The 18,647-nt window shown below is 45.1% G+C and overlaps 1 protein-coding gene across 2 annotated transcripts in view; it reads left to right on the top strand.

Annotated features, from left to right (window-relative positions):
- HMGXB4 (HMG-box containing 4) overlaps positions 1-18,332 on the top strand; it is a 402,840-nt gene extending 384,508 nt beyond the window's left edge. For both annotated transcript variants that reach the window (XM_078684139.1, XM_078684137.1), the window contains exons 8-9: positions 16,512-16,634; positions 17,104-18,332. In XM_078684139.1, coding sequence (XP_078540265.1) covers positions 16,512-16,634; positions 17,104-17,148 — 168 coding nt within the window. In that variant the 3' untranslated portion in view covers positions 17,149-18,332. The remainder of the gene's footprint in view (positions 1-16,511; positions 16,635-17,103) is intronic.
- Positions 18,333-18,647: the final 315 nt, after the last annotated feature.

The following is an 18,647-nucleotide window of genomic DNA, read 5'->3' as shown; positions in this document are numbered from 1 at the left end:
CCCTAAGTGTGGCAGGGTATGCTCAGACGTGAGTCCCTTGCTCACTTGGCCACTGGATTCAAGATAGCCTGGCTGATGAGGATTATGAATCCGAAACCGGTCCCAGGATGCTTCTTTCCGGTCCATGGAAGACATGGCTTGGCAGTTCGGGCTGTACTGTTCCCATGAGGCACAGGGTCAGACTGATTTGCATATAGCCATGTCTGAAATGGGGTGGCTGAGTGGGCTAAAGAATGGTGGTGGATTAAACCCAGATCAGTTGACTGGGGGTGAGTGTTTGATTTGCTCAAACGCTCCGTCCATCATCCCCTTTTGTTTCGCTTTGTTCGCCCTAAGTGTGGCAGGGTATGCTCAGACGTGAGTCCCTTGCTCACTTGGCCACTGGATTCAAGATAGCCTGGCTGATGAGGATTATGAATCCGAAACCGGTCCCAGGATGCTTGTTTCCGGTCCATGGAAGACATGGCTTGGCAGTTCGGGCTGTACTGTTCCCATGAGGCACAGGGTCAGACTGATTTGCATATAGCCATGTCTGAAATGGGGTGGCTGAGTGGGCTAAAGAATGGTGGTGGATTAAACCCAGATCAGTTGACTGGGGGTGAGTGTTTGATTTGCTCAAACGCTCCGTCCATCATCCCCTTTTGTTTCGCTTTGTTCGCCCTAAGTGTGGCAGGGTATGCTCAGACGTGAGTCCCTTGCTCATTTGGCCACTGGATTCAAGATAGCCTGGCTGATGAGGATTATGAATCCGAAACCGGTCCCAGGATGCTTGTTTCCGGTCCATGGAAGACATGGCTTGGCAGTTCGGGCTGTACTGTTCCCATGAGGCACAGGGTCAGACTGATTTGCATATAGCCATGTCTGAAATGGGGTGACTGAGTGGGCTAAAGAATGGTGGTGGATTAAACCCAGATCAGTTGACTGGGGGTGAGTGTTTGATTTGCTCAAACGCTCCGTTCATCATCCCCTTTTGTTTCACGAAAAATGCCTACACACAGGCAACAGAAGATGCCCCGCATCCATATAAAAACGTTAAAAAAAGATACAGCAGGCAAGCTAGTTGCTGTGGGGGGAGCTAACCAGTGGAGAAATACCATCTCAGTCGGATTGTCTCTTGTTATGAGATACCACTGGGAGGAGATTGAGCAGTTCGTAAAACTGCCCTTTTTCCCAGAGCCTTATTGCGAAAGGGGACAAGACCTTATGGCAGAGAGGATGGTTGTTTCTAGCCGTAACTTACAATGCTCCCTCCTGTATGCTGCCGACTTGCTTCCAGGGGGGTGAACATGAGCATCATACTCCGCTGCCATTATTGTCTTGGAGTGTATGGACTCAAGCTTGAGGTACTACACCACCTAATATATGTTCCATTTGATGTGGAGTATCTCTTCGGCCCTCAAGTGGAAAATATGCTTGAAAAAAGTAAAAAGATACAGAGATAACTTAAGCTGTGGGTACTCTGCATACCGAAACACACAAGGCTGCCTTTTGAACACAACAGGTAAGAGGAGACACAAAGCGGCAAACCCTCTCCAGACACAGAGACACAGGTATACCACCAACATCAGCTCTTTCATGCATGCTGTGCATTCAAACCTTACAGAATGGTGGGTCTACAGTCGAAAGAGACGAAGCAAGGAAAAGGTAACTCCAGGAGGGTCTTCTCTTCCTCCGAGCATTGACTCACCCTCTGGCCTTCCCTCATGACACAACACTTCTCATGTGGTGAAAAGATTACTCCTTCTGCAATAGGAAGAAATAGCCTCAGCGAAATGGGTGCTCCCTGTAGTGCTCCAGGGGTACTTTCCTAAGCAAGACGCATCCTCCATGAATGCGAAATCCCAAAGTACTTTAAAGGTACTTCCTAAAGTGGGGCACATCCACAATTGATCTATTTGACATGGTCAAAAATATCTAATAACATGAACAATGGGACGTAACTTCGACCCAGACCCTACGCACAGCAAAATATGCCACATTAGCAATCATTATTTCTTTTTTTGACCACTTTGACTTGTTTCATCCATCCTTGTCTTCATCTTTTAAATTTAACTCGCTTAATTTGTTGTCCCCACTATACGTCGTGCGCCTTTTTCCCACGTTTCTAATGTTCAGCCTGTGCCACTCCGGGCCTCTTGAAAGAACATGACTGATGCGAAGTATCATGAAAGGCAGTGCTTTATTAAATAAAACCCAATGCATTTCGGGCATCAAGTGCCCTTCTTCGGGGGTCACTGTAAATGAACAATAAAAATAATAGTCCATCAGAATACATCAAACTGCATCATTAAGTTATCTCACTCAATCTCATGTTAACTTTAGCCCACAATTGACATCTCTTTATAAAGCGATTTTATCTTTACCTGCGCAACACCCTCCATGATCATACTCTCTGTCTCTCCCCATTTTCAATTAATGCTTTTCACTCCAATGCTAGCTCTCCCTCCCTCTCCTAGTTTAACCACCGGTGATCAGTCATGGCAGTGAGTCCGCGTGTTATACTTCTATTTCACACTATATTCCTTGGCTCTCCCCCTGCTTAACATCTTAACTAACATTTTTACTATGCAAGGTATTAAGCTGAATACTTAATTCACACGCCTAGTCTTACACGTACCTGCCAGACACCATTTAAAAACCGCCCGTTCTCCTCTACATTTTCAGAAAGCATTATGCCTCCCACAATCCCTCACGTTTTTAAACTCCTCCCAATCACTCAGCTGTTTGTCATCTCCCTCAGGGTGAACTACAAAAATGGTTGTGCACAAGCTGAATACTCCAAGTCCCAGAATGCATTAAAATCAATATGAGCTATGTGTAACAATGTGTAACAATCGCAATGTCCAAGAAACGTGATGATGGTTTTATTCTTTCATCTGTGACTGACTTCAGAGTTCATTTCCTTCATAATTTCACTCCTGCCCAAAAACGAAACTGATGTTCCAAATGACGTGTGGGGAGCTTCATTTCCATCTTGAACTTAATCCTTTAATTCAGCGGGTGCAATCCCACGGTTTGGGCAATCACACAAAAATATCTAATGCCAAAGCTTTGCCTCCAGGTACCTTCAGTCCAAGGACAATGCACTATGAATTAACTGGCCCGGATGATTGTTTTTCTTCCCCTTCCCCGGATTCCATACACAGCGAGGACAAATATTCATGACCCTCATTCTGGTTGCTATAACTTGAGCGAAACAGCCAATGTATCCAGTGCATCTGGAGATATCAATCCATCCACACAAAAAGCTTCCACTTAGACCAGGCCTCCTGACTCGGTATAAGCAGTAGCTCAGACAGCCAAGCCTCCGGGAAATTAATTTAGCAATCTGGCACCTGGGGTCTTATAGTAGATTTCGGTTACTTTAAACTCCCAGAGGAGTGTATGCAAAGTCTCTTTCAGGCACGTAAACCCCCCAAGTGAGTCTGTTATGCAGAAAAATAGAAAGGGTATGTCCATTACTGTTTAACGAAACAGATACTGCCACTTACGGCATCAGTTCAGGCTATCATCTTTCTCTTATTGTATCTCTGAAAAGCAGGATTGGTGTATGCTTCTATTTGTTTGCATTTTATAAGCGAAACAGAGAACTCCTGTATCTCTTCAAAATACCTGTTGTCGAGGTCATCATGGAGGGTTTTATGTGGGTAATTCTTCCAAGAACTCCTCCAGCCTTATCCTTGTTTCAGAATTTAGTATTAACCAGACTTCTGGGGCCTCTGGTTGAGCCACTAACTGCCACATGCATCAACAGAAGGAACTGCGATTCCAAATAGCGATTTTTAAGGAATCGCAAAAGCCTATGCATGTAGGAATCGCTATAAAAATAGCGATTCCAACACAATCCTTAATTGCTACTCGCAAATTGCTAGTCGCAATTAAGGAATGCCTTCCCATTCATTCCTTTGGGCCTCCAGGCCCATAGGAATAAATTGGAGATTGCATGAGCAATTTGCGAGTACCAGTAGGTACTCGCAAATTGCTCATGCAATTTCAAGGGTACAAGGGTGTCAAAATGACACCATGTTGCACCCCTGAAATTGATCTGTGCATATATGTTGCACACACACATGCCCCAAGGGCATGTGTGTGCGCAACATGAAACTCTGAAAAATGCACAAAACATTTTTCAAAGTTTTTGCAAATTACCATGAAGTTCAACTTCATGGTAATTTCCTACTCCTATTAGCGAAATCGCTGATTTTTAAAGTTAATGCATTGCATTTAAGGAATCTCAATTTGGGATTCCTTAAATGCAATCACAATTTAAGGAATCGCAATTTAGAGATTCCTTAAATTGCGATTTTCGCATTTGGGATGATGCATCCCAAATGCAAACATACCGGTCGCAAAGGGGCAGATTCTGAGAATCTGCCCGTTTACGACCGGTTTTTCCTTTGATGCATGTGCCAGTAAATTAGTGAAATGTGCAATTTTATTCTTGAAAGGTGGCTTTCCTCTCCACAAAGAATCAGTGAGCTGCAAGCATTAACAGTAGAGGAACCCTTTATCCAGGTACACTAGTTTAGAGTTTATTTTTCCATAAAAAACATTATTTATGTTTCCCCCATATTAACGTGCTGTGTTATGATAAAGCTAAGTGTACACTGCATGCAGTGCTTATGGCTCATCCCACTATAAAGGAGCGAGCTGGAGGAACGCTGGCTCTTTACGTGATATATCAATATGATATATCAATAAGTTGAAATACCATGTAAAGACTCTAGGGGATCCCTTATGAGTGGACAGGAGCTTGCTATGCAATCCGAACGTGCTCTATTATGGTGTAGCGCAGTTGAGCAGCTTTAAGCTTAACACAGAGGACTGCAACACATTTGCAAAATACACACAATGAATAATAGATGACAGAACAACTCAAGAAGAAAATCCACACCAATTTATAAAAATACTAAATACCTTTATATATGATTTGGCATCAGAGAAAAATACTTTAGGGAAGTACATATGTTTTTAAATATAAATTCTTTTCACTTTAAAAAGTGGACACATTTCATTTTCTGAGTTTTGCAATGTCAGCCTATAGAAGGAAGAACAAGTTCTGCAAACAGGTACAGTACATCGACTTACAGGACCAATGTCCATGAGTTAAGGTGAGTGGTGGGCAAGGTCCAAGGCAGCGCCCGCAGTACACCACCAGCAGCACGAGGGCGACCTAGAGCAGGGTGCAAATCAGCATTGGAGCCCAATGCGTTTCAATGGGGATTGGTCTCCGTAAAAAGAGGCTGCAGGCTCTGCCTAGGAAGACAGTAGGGCTGATCCAGCTAGTGGGCTTAGGGCTTATGATGCTCGGGGACAGGAGTACACCTTTGGTCCTCTTCTCCAAGGCCCAGGGGCAACAGGTGCAGAGGTGTCCTTAGGCGTCTTTAGGGCTCGTTTTTTAGGTCTCGCCTGTCGGTGCGCATGCGCATCGAGCAAGCGAGAGTATTGGGACTTATCCACTCTTTATCCACACTGCAAGGAATCGTGGCGATTCCTTGCAGTGCCCGTGACTTTTAAGCTCAATGCGCATGCGCATTGAGCTTAAAAGCGCGTGCACGTCCGTCTTTGTTTACCCGCTCCGCCCCCTCCCCACCGTCTCGCATTTCCCCTGCCGCATCAAAGGCTTTCACGGCCGGCCGGCCATGCTTTCAGTTTCACGACCGGCCGGCCGTGTCAATTACATTACAAAGCCCGCTCTCCCTGCTCCGCCCCCTGCTCATTCCCCCCTCCCTTCTCGCCCAGCCCTTTGATGCTCTGCTGTAGTTGCTGCCTCTAAACCTGTCGTCCCATCTTTCACCCTCTCGCTTCCCCCTTTCCTCTCCATTGACAATCTCCCTCATGTGTGAGTGCTACCTGAGCTTGTTTGTCTAGTGAGCATGGTTCCTTTGCTGAAATTGAAGGAGCGCCCTAGTTTGAACATAACACTTCAAAGTACTTGCGTTTCACCATTTTTTACGTGTTTGAAGCAAAGTCTGGGCGGCACTGCTAAATTCATAGGAGTAAATCTCACAAAGTCTGGGCTGTAGTTGCTGCCTCTAAACCTGTCGTCCCATCTTTCACCCTCTCGCTTCCCCCTTTCCTCTCCATTGACGATCTCCCTCATGTGTGAGTGCTACCTGAGCTTGTTTGTCTAGTGAGCATGGTTCCTTTGCTGAAATTGAAGGAGCGCCCTAGTTTGAACATAACACTTCAAAGTACTTGCGTTTCACCATTTTTTACGTGTTTGAAGCAAAGTCTGGGCGGCACTGCTAAATTCATAGGAGTAAATCTCACAAAGTCTGCCTGCGTGACTCAAACCCAATAGAAGAGGTGAAGTAACAATACCTGGCTTTTAGAAAAATCAATCCACTAATCAGCAAATGTGGCCGTCATTCCCAAATGCAGCCGCACGATCCATCATCGGAAACCGCGCCGCCTGCATCTCATAAGGACATTAGATGTGACAAATACACTAAAGGCCCCACTCAAATCACAGCCTCCTGCCAGCGCAATCTCCCGCACAATAATCTGTTTAAATTGGACAAAAACCTACTAGGTAAGAAGTGTTCAACTTTCCACTCTTTAGTAAAGCCACAGGAGGCGAGACGATTTAGACCCGTCAATCACGCTGTCCCAACAAGTGCAAGGCAGGAGCCGAGCGGAGAAATCATTGCAAAGAGGTATTCTGTGACAGCCTGCCACCAGGCTCCCCATTCTTACAAATTCGCCTAGAATTCAGAACACAATAAATATGCTTTTTCATAAAGCAGAGTGGCCCAGATGACACAGATTAATGCCTTTATTGAATGACTTGATACACACTTGCTATTAAGTTACTTTGAATCCGGTATCGGCTGATAAACTGCAGCAGTGCCTGCCAATTACAGAACACCTACAGTCTGCAATTCATTTCTGCGGTCTTTTTTTTGGGACGTTCACGTGGCTGGAAGTTGGCTGCCTTTCGCGGTCACTTTCCCTAATGCTTCAAAGCGCGGCCCTGTGCTGGAGAACGGATGACGTCCTTGTGACCTTGGTAGAGGTCACATGGAGGTAGCCGCCTAGGTTTTATACTTTTTTAATCTCAGTGCATTATCACAGAAAATGCGTATGGCAATACAAGATAAATGCATCCTCAAATCACGTTATGACGTGTAAAGTCGCCAATACAGATTGTCAGGACCAAATAAATTTTTACAATTGCTTTAATGTGATTCTCCTCCCAGGACTATGAACCCTCAACCCCTCACTCACCCTCACTCACCCTCACTCACCCTCACTCCCTCACTCACCCTCACTCACCCTCACTCACCCTCACTCACCCTCACCCTCACTCACCCTCACCCTCACACAGTGCAATAGTTCTCAGACCATTTCAGTTAGAGCTTTTAGAAATGTTTATGGCTTTTTTTATTTGTAATACTTTAGCATTGGCTACAGGAAACAAAAATGCTAAACATTTACAAAAAAAACCCATAAACAATTCTAAAAGCACTAACTCTAATGGTGCGAGACCTATTGCATTTCCAATGCTTGTCCTTACTGGAGCAATCATGGTTTATGGGGCCTGCGTGCAGAGGCTGCAGGTGACATCAGGGGGTTCAAGAGGGGTGAAACCAAGATGGACTCGAGCTCTGGAGGGCTGGGGAACTTGTTGGCACTGGTGGCCCACTTCAACTCAGGCCGGACACAACGGGTGCAGTGGTGGTTTCGGGTGTAAGGTTTTGGCATTCCCTGAGGCCTCAGAGCCTTCTCTTTTGGTGATTCTTTAGAACGGGTCTGCCGTTCATTGGAGGTCTTGAGTCTTTTCAAAGGCAGGCAGAACTCCAAGTTTCTGGAGTCACAGCTGCAGGATGAGTGGTCTTTGGTGCCGTTTTCGATGAGGGATGCAGACAGGCCAGCAGGGTTGGTTCCAGGTCAGCTGCTTCTTCTCCCTTCTCTGCTTTTGCAGCTCTTCAGTATCCTCTCTCTTCTTAGGTCATCATGTGCCTGGGACTCCCCTAAATATTGAATTTAGGGGTGTTGGGGAAGTGTAGGGTAGTAGCCAATTGTCTACTGACCCTTGTGGTCACTACGCTTCCTATATGACCACTTCCTGTGAGAAGTGGGCATAACCCTGCCCTAGAATTTCTAAGTATGCCATCCCAAAGATATCTGTTTCTGAAAAATCGTGTTCACCTCACAGTAGCCCACCTTAGGGGTGGTACTAGCCTGGAAGTGGCTCATCTACCTGACTAGCTAATTTCCCCACCTGTCCAGGTGCCAAGGGAGCTCTGGACAGGAGGGCTGGCTTTCTCTCCTGTGAGGGGAGCCACATTCACATTCCATAGGTGGCAGCTTTTTTGTAACTTGCCGGTCCAAGGAGGCTAATCAGCAGGTTATTCTGTGGAAGGGGTGTTACATCCTCTTCTCGGACAGACTTTTGTTCTGGGTCTCCTGAGAGCAAAGACTCTCACCCCGTGGACAGGGACACTCAAAATATGGGACGGGGCCGCATGCGGCCCTACTGATTGTAAATTGCAGCCTCCTGATGAACAGCAGCACTGGGCTGCGTGTTATCTTGACAGAGCAGGTATATTCAGAAAGCTGTGAAATAAACAGACATACTTTATTTACACGTTAACTAAAGTAACTATAAAGAAGAAAAGAAGGTGTCCTAGTAGCCAACTTCTCTTTAAGAACACCTTTATTTTTAAAGACATCTTGCACTAAACATGTAAAAACATGATACATTATCTGAAAACTTCCAAAAAGTGTATTCTATCAACATTCATGAGCTTTTTACCTTAGTCAATCAGGTTGTATCACTTAATTGAGAGGCATTTATTAGCAGTGATAGTTTGCAAACATGATCTTGGAAACATTCATGCCACCCCCATTCTGAAAACAATGCCATACGTGAACCAAGAGGCAAGTCACTTGTCTGGTGCACCTTGTATGTATGTAGCCTTGGTTGTTATATCATTGAAACAACATTATAGTTTATTAATTAAAACACAAGACAATATTTTGTACAGCACACACCCTGAACTCGTACATTTTAAGGGGCTCTCATATGTAGTAATGACGAAATAGGAGGCAAAGTGAAATTAATCAATTTCCTAGGATCTCACAATTTCGTCAATTGGGAAAGCTAGGACTGATTCCAGGTTTTCTGGTTTCATATTTTGCAATTCAGGCACCTTCCCTCTCGCATTTTACATCATAAGTTAATGCTCTAACTTGCATTCTTGGTGCATAAGAATAGAACGTTAGTGGCAGACAGAAGTCACGTAAGGCTTGGTTTGTTGTCCACACCAATCATCTGTTTCGTGTCCCCCTACGCCCACCTTTCATCACCCAACCCTCACATTGCTGGCATTGGTGCAGGCCTCTGGGATGCCACAGATAGTGCTCTGCAGCCCTGGGTAAATGTTTGCGAGTACCCATGGCCTAGGAGGTCAGAACAGTGCCTCGGGTGGAACTCTGGCAGAAATCAGTCAGCAAGGACACCGGAGGCTGGTAGGTTTTCAAGGGGCACGTATAAGGTGCCCTCTGGGTGCATGTGTTGGTAAATCCAACACTGGCATCAGTGTGGGTTTACCAATACAAGATGTTTTATACCAAACATCCCTATTTTTAGTGAAGCCATCATGTAGCTGGGGAACTCATTTTCACCAATGTCCAGCACATGTTGTAAAATGGCTTCCCTGGTCACTTGTACTGGCAGTGATAGGACTGACCATCACAGAAGCATATATGTGCATGCAGGTATGCCCTCACATGTAATTCTCACCACTCTGCCTTACGGCTGTTAGGCCTGCTGTAGGGGTGACTTACAACTATTATATGCAGGGATGTGTGACATGGCACACAGAATTGTGTGACATGTCTTGTTTTTACTTTTGTCTGCACCAAGAACCGCAGCCTGCTATGTCAGTCTTGCATGTGCTTGGTGAGGGGTCCTTTAGGGTGGCACAATTTGTGCTGCAGCCTTTAGGGGCCCTCTTTAGTACTCAAGGCCTTAGGTACCAGGGTGCCATTTACTAGGGCTTCACAGAGGGCGCTAAAGGTTTTGCCAATTGGGGGAACAATTTTACAGTTTTAGGAAAGCGCTCTGGTGCCGGGAACCTTGTAAGTAGAGCACATTGCCATTTCAGTCGAAATCACATAATTTACAAGGCAAAAAGTGGGGGTGACACTGTCAAAAAGGGGGACTTTCCCACAGGAGCTAATATGGCCTTCTTAGGAAATATTAAGGTAGCAAACATTTTTATGGCTGCTACAAGATCAAGGGCTTACACATTCACTAAGCAGAATTGTGCAGTTTTACGAACTTTGTTTCAAACGTTTGCATTATCTGCTTGCTAGACACCACTAATCAGAGGCAGAGGTTTATAGTCTATGCAGAACATGTGTATCTACAGTAGCACATGCTCTAAACAGAGAATGTTATTTGCCCTGTAACCATCTGTTTGTAGCCTGTAACCCATTCGATTCACATGCCCTGTCCATATATATATATATTTATCACGCTTCAAATTGCACTAAGCGTGAGTCACTCGAGGGACGGGTGCAGCTTCACGGTAGTGTGCCGTGTAAATATATGCATGCCCCAACATCCTCTTGTATTCTCAAAAGAAAAGCGGCACTCGTGGGGCTTTATTCCAGCAGAGTTTTAATCTTCAAGTAAACAAACGCGTTTCGGAGAAATTCCTTCTTCAGTGTTGTTAGCGCTACACATTGCGAGGCGACATTTTAAAGCGTAATGCAGATTACCATGGCAATCGAACGGGCCGGCGAAAAGCGTACATAGCTCATGCCATTTTTAGGTCTCGTCTGGAATAAGCATCCGAAGGATGCGTCCAGGCTGGAGACTTATAGCTGCCCGTCTCGGGGGAATGAGGGACAAGAGGGTGTTACGAGCTTTTCTGCCGGATTTGAGTGCGCGAACGCGCATGTCCAGCCCCACGCCACGCCGTGCACATCCCTCCGATTTCTTGAAGTTGGCACACATGCGCGCGCACATTGCATACACACACGCACCCCCCCTCGCCGCCGCACCTACACACACACACTAGCGCACCTACACACACAGAGAGACCCCCTACACACACACCAGCGCACCTACACACACGCACGCACAAATACAGAGACCCCCTTCCCCCCCCCCGCCGCCACCGCACACATACACACACACACAAGCGCACCCCCCTCCCCCCTAAAACTAAGCTCCACTTACCGCCATTCGGGACTTCTGTAGCCGGGGCTCTCCCTCGGGCATGGGAGCCCCGCTCTCAGGCACTCCGTGGGCGCGTGCGCGGGACTTCCGAAGCCGGAAGTCCCGCCCAAAGGAACTGGCTCAAACGCGCATGCGCAGTGACCAGACGCTCCAGCCAAAGCAGCTCTTTTTTCACTGCTTCACAACTTAACGCACATATCCTCAACTAAAAATGTTTTGTGAACCCGTCCTTGGTCTACCCCTGTGGGCTAGACCGTAAGCAGCTCCGGCGCTAGTGTTTATCTTTCTGACGGGATGTTTATATCTGCAAAAGCCATCATTTTCCCCCCTAGTTAAATGAATATGGGAAATATGAAGTCATGCCTTTAATCGTCTGCCAAGCTTCCCAGCCCGTCAGGAAATTAGCAGAGCCTTCTGGGCCCAGAACATGTGGCGAGGCGCTCGACGCCGCGTGTTGTCCGTCAGTTGCACTCCGGGCAAAGAGCACTCACTTTAGCTCCGCCATTAGCCGCGGCCGAAGCGTGGGCAGTGCCAAAACTGTCAGACTGGCACAGCCTGAGAAAGTTTAAGCCTGGCCAGAGGTGACAGAGGTTTGGGCGTGTTCTGTGAATTCTTCGAGTCGCTCAGTTTTCCGGAGCACATAACACATTGTGAATTACAAGACACAGCCAGCTGGCTGAGAGGGAGCCAGTCGGGTTCGAAACTGCATTAACTGGTTTTATTAGAGCGTCGCGATTTTTAGGACTCGTGTTTACCTGCCTGTAGGTACAATCCGATTGAGAACTGCAGTGCATTAAGTGAGATGAAAAACGGGGTGGTGTAGTTATTTAAAAGGATTGTGATCTATGTAATTAAGGCCCTACTTAAAACACGTGAACAAAACTCCTGTGCTTCACACAGCATGCCGCCTGACCGGTGCTGGAGTGAGTCTGTGAGTTTTCTGTTAGTTCATCCAGACATATCCGACTACAACAAACTTCCCCATGAACCTAGAAAGACTCCTTGATTGTGTGAATTCTTGTTTGAAGGATGATGTAAACCAGTAACAACCGTGCTTTTATTGTGAATAAAATAAAAACCACGATCAATGACCTGGTAGGTCAGCCCAGCAAGTGAGTCCCAACAACAGGACCCGTAATGAAATATCTTTGAAGCATGCACTTCAATGAAACACTTCCGAAATATGCACTGACACTTTGAATTTCTCTCGATATCTATGCTTATGAATAATTTTTGATAAAGCCCTTTTAAACGCACAGATGCGCACATATATACATCCAGACAGCATTTTTAACGATTTCTCTTGTAGAAACAACATTCTATTGCTCTTTTATATATTTCTGCCGGTGTAATGGCTTTAATTAACTATGCACTTTGATTTAAAAAAAATTTAATATTGTGAATAATTAGAAATTCTAATTACAAATGGGACATATGTGACCATTGCACTGTGCACGCCTGAGAGAGGACAAGTATTGGATGAGCATCTAATCTGGCCCACTGACTTTGCACTTCCTTCAGTTATGGTCCACTGATTTTGTGCCTAACTTCAGCCTCCGCTCCAGAGTACTCAGTCATGTCCCATCATGAACACCCTCCCACAACTTAAACTCATACCGACACCTATAGAAAATCCAGTTCACATGCCCTATAGCTCGACCTTTTATGGCTGAGACCTCTTGACTTTGTCAATGCTTAGTAAAGTAAATTTTAATATGTTTACAATCTACCAACAACTGCACATATAGCAGCGCACAAATTGCACTAAAACAAATGTTAACAAATTGAGTCTTTACTTATTAAAAATGCAGTACTTTGCATTTCTTACTTCAGACTTCTCAAGCCATTTTTTTCCTTCATCGCCAAGCCAGACGCATTGCCATTGCAATACTTCTTGTTAATGCTTTTCATTTGCAAGGCAGATTAGTCTTCTTACAATTAGTGTGATTGTCATATAAGGTCTCTTAACTGCAAAAGGTTGTTTTCTCTTGTCTTCAGACTTCATTGGTATGCTTAACCGTTGCTTTAAAACGTGATACTGAAGATGGGCAACTTGTATTTACCATTTGAAGAAAAAACAGCCAAACCATGTTCTTTTCTGAAGGATGGCTCAAAATTATCCATAAAACTGTTATATGCGATAAACCTTGTTGCACATTCCTTGTGCATCTGTTCCATATTTAACTCGTTTCACAGTTCTGACAGTGGGTCGCCAAAGAGTACTGCTAGCAGCGTAAATCACTGTGCATAGACAAACATTATATAAGTGTAGACCTTGAATGCTATCTCTGTGACCTGTTGAAAGCTGCCGTTTGTTACTCTACATGCCAAAACATTGATCCACAGAACGCAAGTAAATAATAACTGTGATACACCCTGAACTATTTATAAACAAGCACTGGCGTTGCCAATAGGTCTCGCAGTAGGAAAGTTGGAGCTATTGGTTTTGTAAATGACAAAGCCCTTTATGTTTTTAAAATGAAAACAAAAATAAAAGGCATTGTTATTTGCAATTGTAATAGCTCAAACTCTCGTGAATGCGAGACCTATTGCATTGCAAATGCTTGTTAAAAAGGAGTAAACATCTCTAATCGTCCCAATTTAAACCACAGTGCAAACGTAATAAAACAAGCCATATAGATTATAGCCTGAAATTGATTTTCATAATTCTATATTGTTACTGTGATTAAAAGACTAGTTGATCTTGCCGTGTATCGGCATTTGCAACCGTTTACAGCAGGTTGCACACGTTAACCACTGCTCAATGTTAAATTTTGCCATGTATCGGCCTTCACGTCATGCGGTTTATGTCCGGAAAAAGGAAAATGAGAAGAGAAAAGAAAAGAAGAAAAGAGAAAGAAAGAAAGAAAGAAAAGGCCCCATATATAGTCTATTCACATATCTTAATCTTTCCTTACAAATTCATTTGTACAAATACTTCTTCTCGAGGAAGTAGCCACATCATCAACGCAAAATTGTTAATTTCCCAAATGTATTGTCAGTTCTTCCCGACTATTTAATCCATTGGGAGACTTTGTCTGCAAGTCCACAATATAGCGGGACTCCAGTCTCCTTAGCTTGAGCACTCTATCGCCTCCTCTAGCATTCAAAGGCACACAATCTATGACTGAAAATGAACAATCTGAAGAGGACTTAGCTAGCCCATCGGGAAGGCCGCAAAAACTCCTTTTCAACAGGATTTCAACATCATTCGCCAATCGTGGCTAAGAGGAGGAAAGAGCAAGCCTCTGGAAGTAGAAGGAAAACCAGAAGAGGCGGAAGGAAGAGGCAGGGCAAAAACCAACCAAGTAGGCAGAGTCACGCGGAGCAAGAGGGGAGGAAGGTGGTAGGTGAGGCTGAGCAGCTAACCATAATTAATTTGTCATCTAAAGTCCTAACCAGCACAGAAGAATCAGTGCTAAAACTTGGATTAACCTTCTGCCCACAGAACCGCATGGACTATACCCAAACGAGGATTGACTTGTTCAAAATCATTCCAAAACTTAAACTGCACAAGTTCTATCAATTAAGACCAACAACTAAGGAAGCAAGATTTCTTAAGACAAAGAGCAAAGACACAGACTTACATGTCCGTCAATGACCTAACCACCCTGGAAATATTGGAGGACGTACGCCAGGAAGGCATGATAAAAGAGCAGCAACCAATACAGACATTGACCCAACGGACAACGCAATATAGACTGAAGGCCCACCTTGCATTAATATCATAATCTCACTACACAATTTGCACGTTCATGCAGCCAAAGTCACTCCCCACGTAGTTTAGGGCTGCTATAGTTCGTGTTTTAACTGTAGCAACTGGGGGCACGTCATGGTTTAACTGCGGAAGTAAGGGAAGGTCGGACTTTGTTCAGAGAGATAGTTATTTAAGCCCCAGTCTTTATTTTGCACCCCTCCTTCCCTCCTCCCAGGTTCTGCAAAAATGACGATGCGGGTCTAGCTGTGCCCTCGCATGTCCTACAACTTCAGCCACTGCTTCCTCTCCCATGTGTCGCCGCCCCCACAGAAAGTGTACTGGGCGCAGGTATGTCGATGCATGCATGCCCTATAGGTTGCATGGCCTTCGCTCTAATGAATGTTTATGTTATGGCTCCATTCTCAATCCTAGTAGGGCCTTTATGACGCCCTGCCCCCTATACCACGCTCCCCTATGCCCAAGGATGTTCCGGGGTCTCCATGTCAAGTTGGTAATCTGCAACTCACACGAATGAAAAGGCCCGGTGCATGGTGCTCCCCACAGCCCGAGCCGCTAAAGGTCACCCGCACCTCCGCCCGAGCTCCTATCTCTCTGTGTCTTTTGTCCTCGCAGGAGCTGCTGCTGCTGATATTTTGACTTCTGCAGTTCCTGTAAATAGCATTAAACAGCCAGGAATTAGACAGCGCGCCGGGGAGGGCGAAGTCCAGAGTTCCCGTCGTGTGTGACGAGAAGACGCACTTAAGGGAAGAATCGGTGATATGAAACAGTTTTCTTCCAGAAAGAAGGTTACTCTGAGTGTAAATGTAATTATGTATGTGAATGAGTGCTGTGTACTTTGAATGGGTGTGTGCATGGTTATGTTCTAGCGAATGATGGGTGTATGTGTGCGCGCTTGTGAATGGATGGATGTGAGTGCACATATAGATGGGTGGGACTGAGTATGTGTGTGTGGGTGCTTGTGAGGGATGGGAGGAAGGGAGTGTGCTTGTGCGTGCCCGCCCCACTACTCGTCGACATTACGAGCCGCCACTGCACCCACGACCTCTAAAAGTACTGCTATGGTATCTATTAACAAGGTAATCTACGGTTAGAAGTATCCATCGGAAGCACAAGTTACATACTTTCTTTCTGTAACACTCTTTTGGGTGGATACTTTATCTAACTGCACATTCCTGACCAACCCTCCCACCTCCCCATTCTGTGAACTGGACTCTTTTTCTGTCAACCTGTCGATGGGCTCTGCATCTGAAGGCGCAGATAGGATAAAAAGCAGCTGATATCAGCATGCATGAGAGGTGCTTATATGTGAGAGGTGCTTATATGTGGCTCAATTCGTCACTCGTCACTCCCAGAGCTGAACGACATGGGTGCAAAACAATGTAAGATAAGAATTAAATGTTGGTTCTTGTAATTTACAAGCCTGTAGTATATTCCTGGTGTTTCTGGGTATATAAATGTGCCACTCATCCACAAGGCATGTATGCTTTAATGTCACCAATACCCCCAAATGGCAATGTAGGTTTGTAATTCACAGCAACCCATTACATGTTATGTGTGTAGATGGCTCTCTGTTTATGTCATGCCTGTCTCTCTCAGGGCATGGTTGCGGTCTCAGGAAGTCTCTCTGTGCTGCTGGACTCCATTCTCTGTGCCCTGGGCCCCTTGGTCTGCCTCACTGCTCAAGTGCCCCAGCTCAACAGCTGTCCCAAGGAGGCATTGGTAAGTTTTATCTGAGGCCTGACGGACACCCGCACCTCGACAAATGCACCTTCTTCCTGATCTACAGGACCTCATTGGTATTCAAGCACTGAGCTTTATACACCTATCTGCCATTACACCTCACACACACACATTCTGCTCAGTCGGTGCACCACAGTCCTCATCTGTAGCACCCCATTATTTTAGTACAGAGGCCCAGATAAATTTGATGCACTGTGCTGGAGACATATAGCACCCCATGCCATTTCCTCACTTTGACCACTCAATGCGTTTCTATTCTGACCTCCAGGATATCCGTCCTCACATACTTCAGTCATTGCCCCTTTGTTTTTTACTCTTGAACCAGCACACAGCTTTGCCACTGTACTGTAATGGGTGCCCCTATATCAGAATGGATATAGCAAACTTTAATGTATTTCTTTATTCAATTAATACATGTGTTCTCACTCTATTCTCTTCTGTCCCACAGTCGAACACGCTGGACAATATTGCCTACATCATGCCAGGACTCTGACGACAAATGCCTCTCACAAGAAAGCACCGGCACTCCGACTTTTTGGAATCACCTTGTGGGATTTTGCAGTTGCATGTTCTCGTGAACTACACATCATTTTCAATTTTATATACGGACAGCCAACATTTTTGGACCAGAATATTTCTACAGTGGGTCGTCGCCCTTAAAGTTTTTAACTATTCGAAATAACTGTTTTTATTTAACTTTTTTATGAAGACTTAAGGTTCTGTGGCAGATGGGTGACAAGCGCAGTGCCCTTAGCGGCTGGAACGTTGCTGCACAAAGTAAATCCAACGGCCCTCTAAAGACCGGTGAAGCCAATTTTTATGTCAAATCTGTCTTTCTCTCTGAGGCAGATTTGGCTGACTTGTGATTGATTCTGTATCAACACGATTGACTTTTCAGAGCTGACCACCTCCCAGGAAATCAGTCTGACGTAAGGTTCCTGGAGTGATGTCACATTTGAGGTCTGGGTCCCGGAGTGAAGTCACATCCTGAGCGGTGGGTCCTGCATCAATATAACAGTCCAATGTCAGGTCTCTGAAGTAATATCGGGATCCCTGAGTGATGTCACGACCGAGGACAGTCAGTTCCTGAAGTGATGTTGTAGGCTGAGATCAGATTCCAGAATTGAACACACAGGTTAAATTCTAGTTCCCGGACTGATGTGACAGTCTTCAGTTCAAAATCCTGGAACGATGTCACAGTTGGGTGGCAGATTTGTGGAGTGAAGTCACATTAAGAGAACCTACTCCAGGAGTAATGTCACAGGTGGGGCTTGGTTTCCTGGATTGATGTCGGATATATTCTCTCCTGGAGGATATTTTAAAGTTGAATGTCAGGTTCCTGAAATGATATCAGGTTTTGGTTGGATTCCACTGTTTGACGTCCTGTCTTGGAATGATCATGCAGTCTGATGTCACTTTATTGAAATGATGTTGCTGTCAGATGCCCATCCTGAAGTGATGACATGGGCTAGCATCCATTTCTTCTCGTAAATGCAGATTGCTCTCTATCTCTCTATCTCTCTCTCTCTCTCTCTCTCTCTCTTTAGACTAAGACATTTAGACTTCGCTGTCACTGATATCACCCCTGGACTCCCCACGCATGAATCTTTGCAAATCTGTTTGTGTGTGAGTGTACGCCTTTGGGAAATAAATATGAATTTATTATTAAGAACAAAACTCTGCGCTCTACAAAAACAACTGATTTGTAATCCAGAAACTCATTGTTGACGCAAGTTTGGTTAGTGGTCATTCTTAAACCACCCCATCAGCTGCCTTCTGTGCCAGGTCTTGGAGTTGTGGAAAAAAAACTGAGCCACACAAAGCAGAGACAGAGAAATCACAGAGCTGTACTGTTTACCACCTATCACCAGGGCTGGTTTCACCCCTGTACACTTGAAGGATGTATGCAGAGCAGCTGGCAACCTGCAGATCCAGCCAACAGAGGAAAGAAAGGACTAGATAGAGGAAGGACGTAAGTCTGCGAAAAGACAG

This window comes from Lissotriton helveticus, chromosome 1_1 (assembly GCF_964261635.1).
Source record: "Lissotriton helveticus chromosome 1_1, aLisHel1.1, whole genome shotgun sequence".
NCBI classification, from domain to species: domain Eukaryota; kingdom Metazoa; phylum Chordata; class Amphibia; order Caudata; family Salamandridae; genus Lissotriton; species Lissotriton helveticus.
Note: the sequence above shows the minus strand (reverse complement) of the source record. Positions and strands in the feature narration are given on the sequence as shown.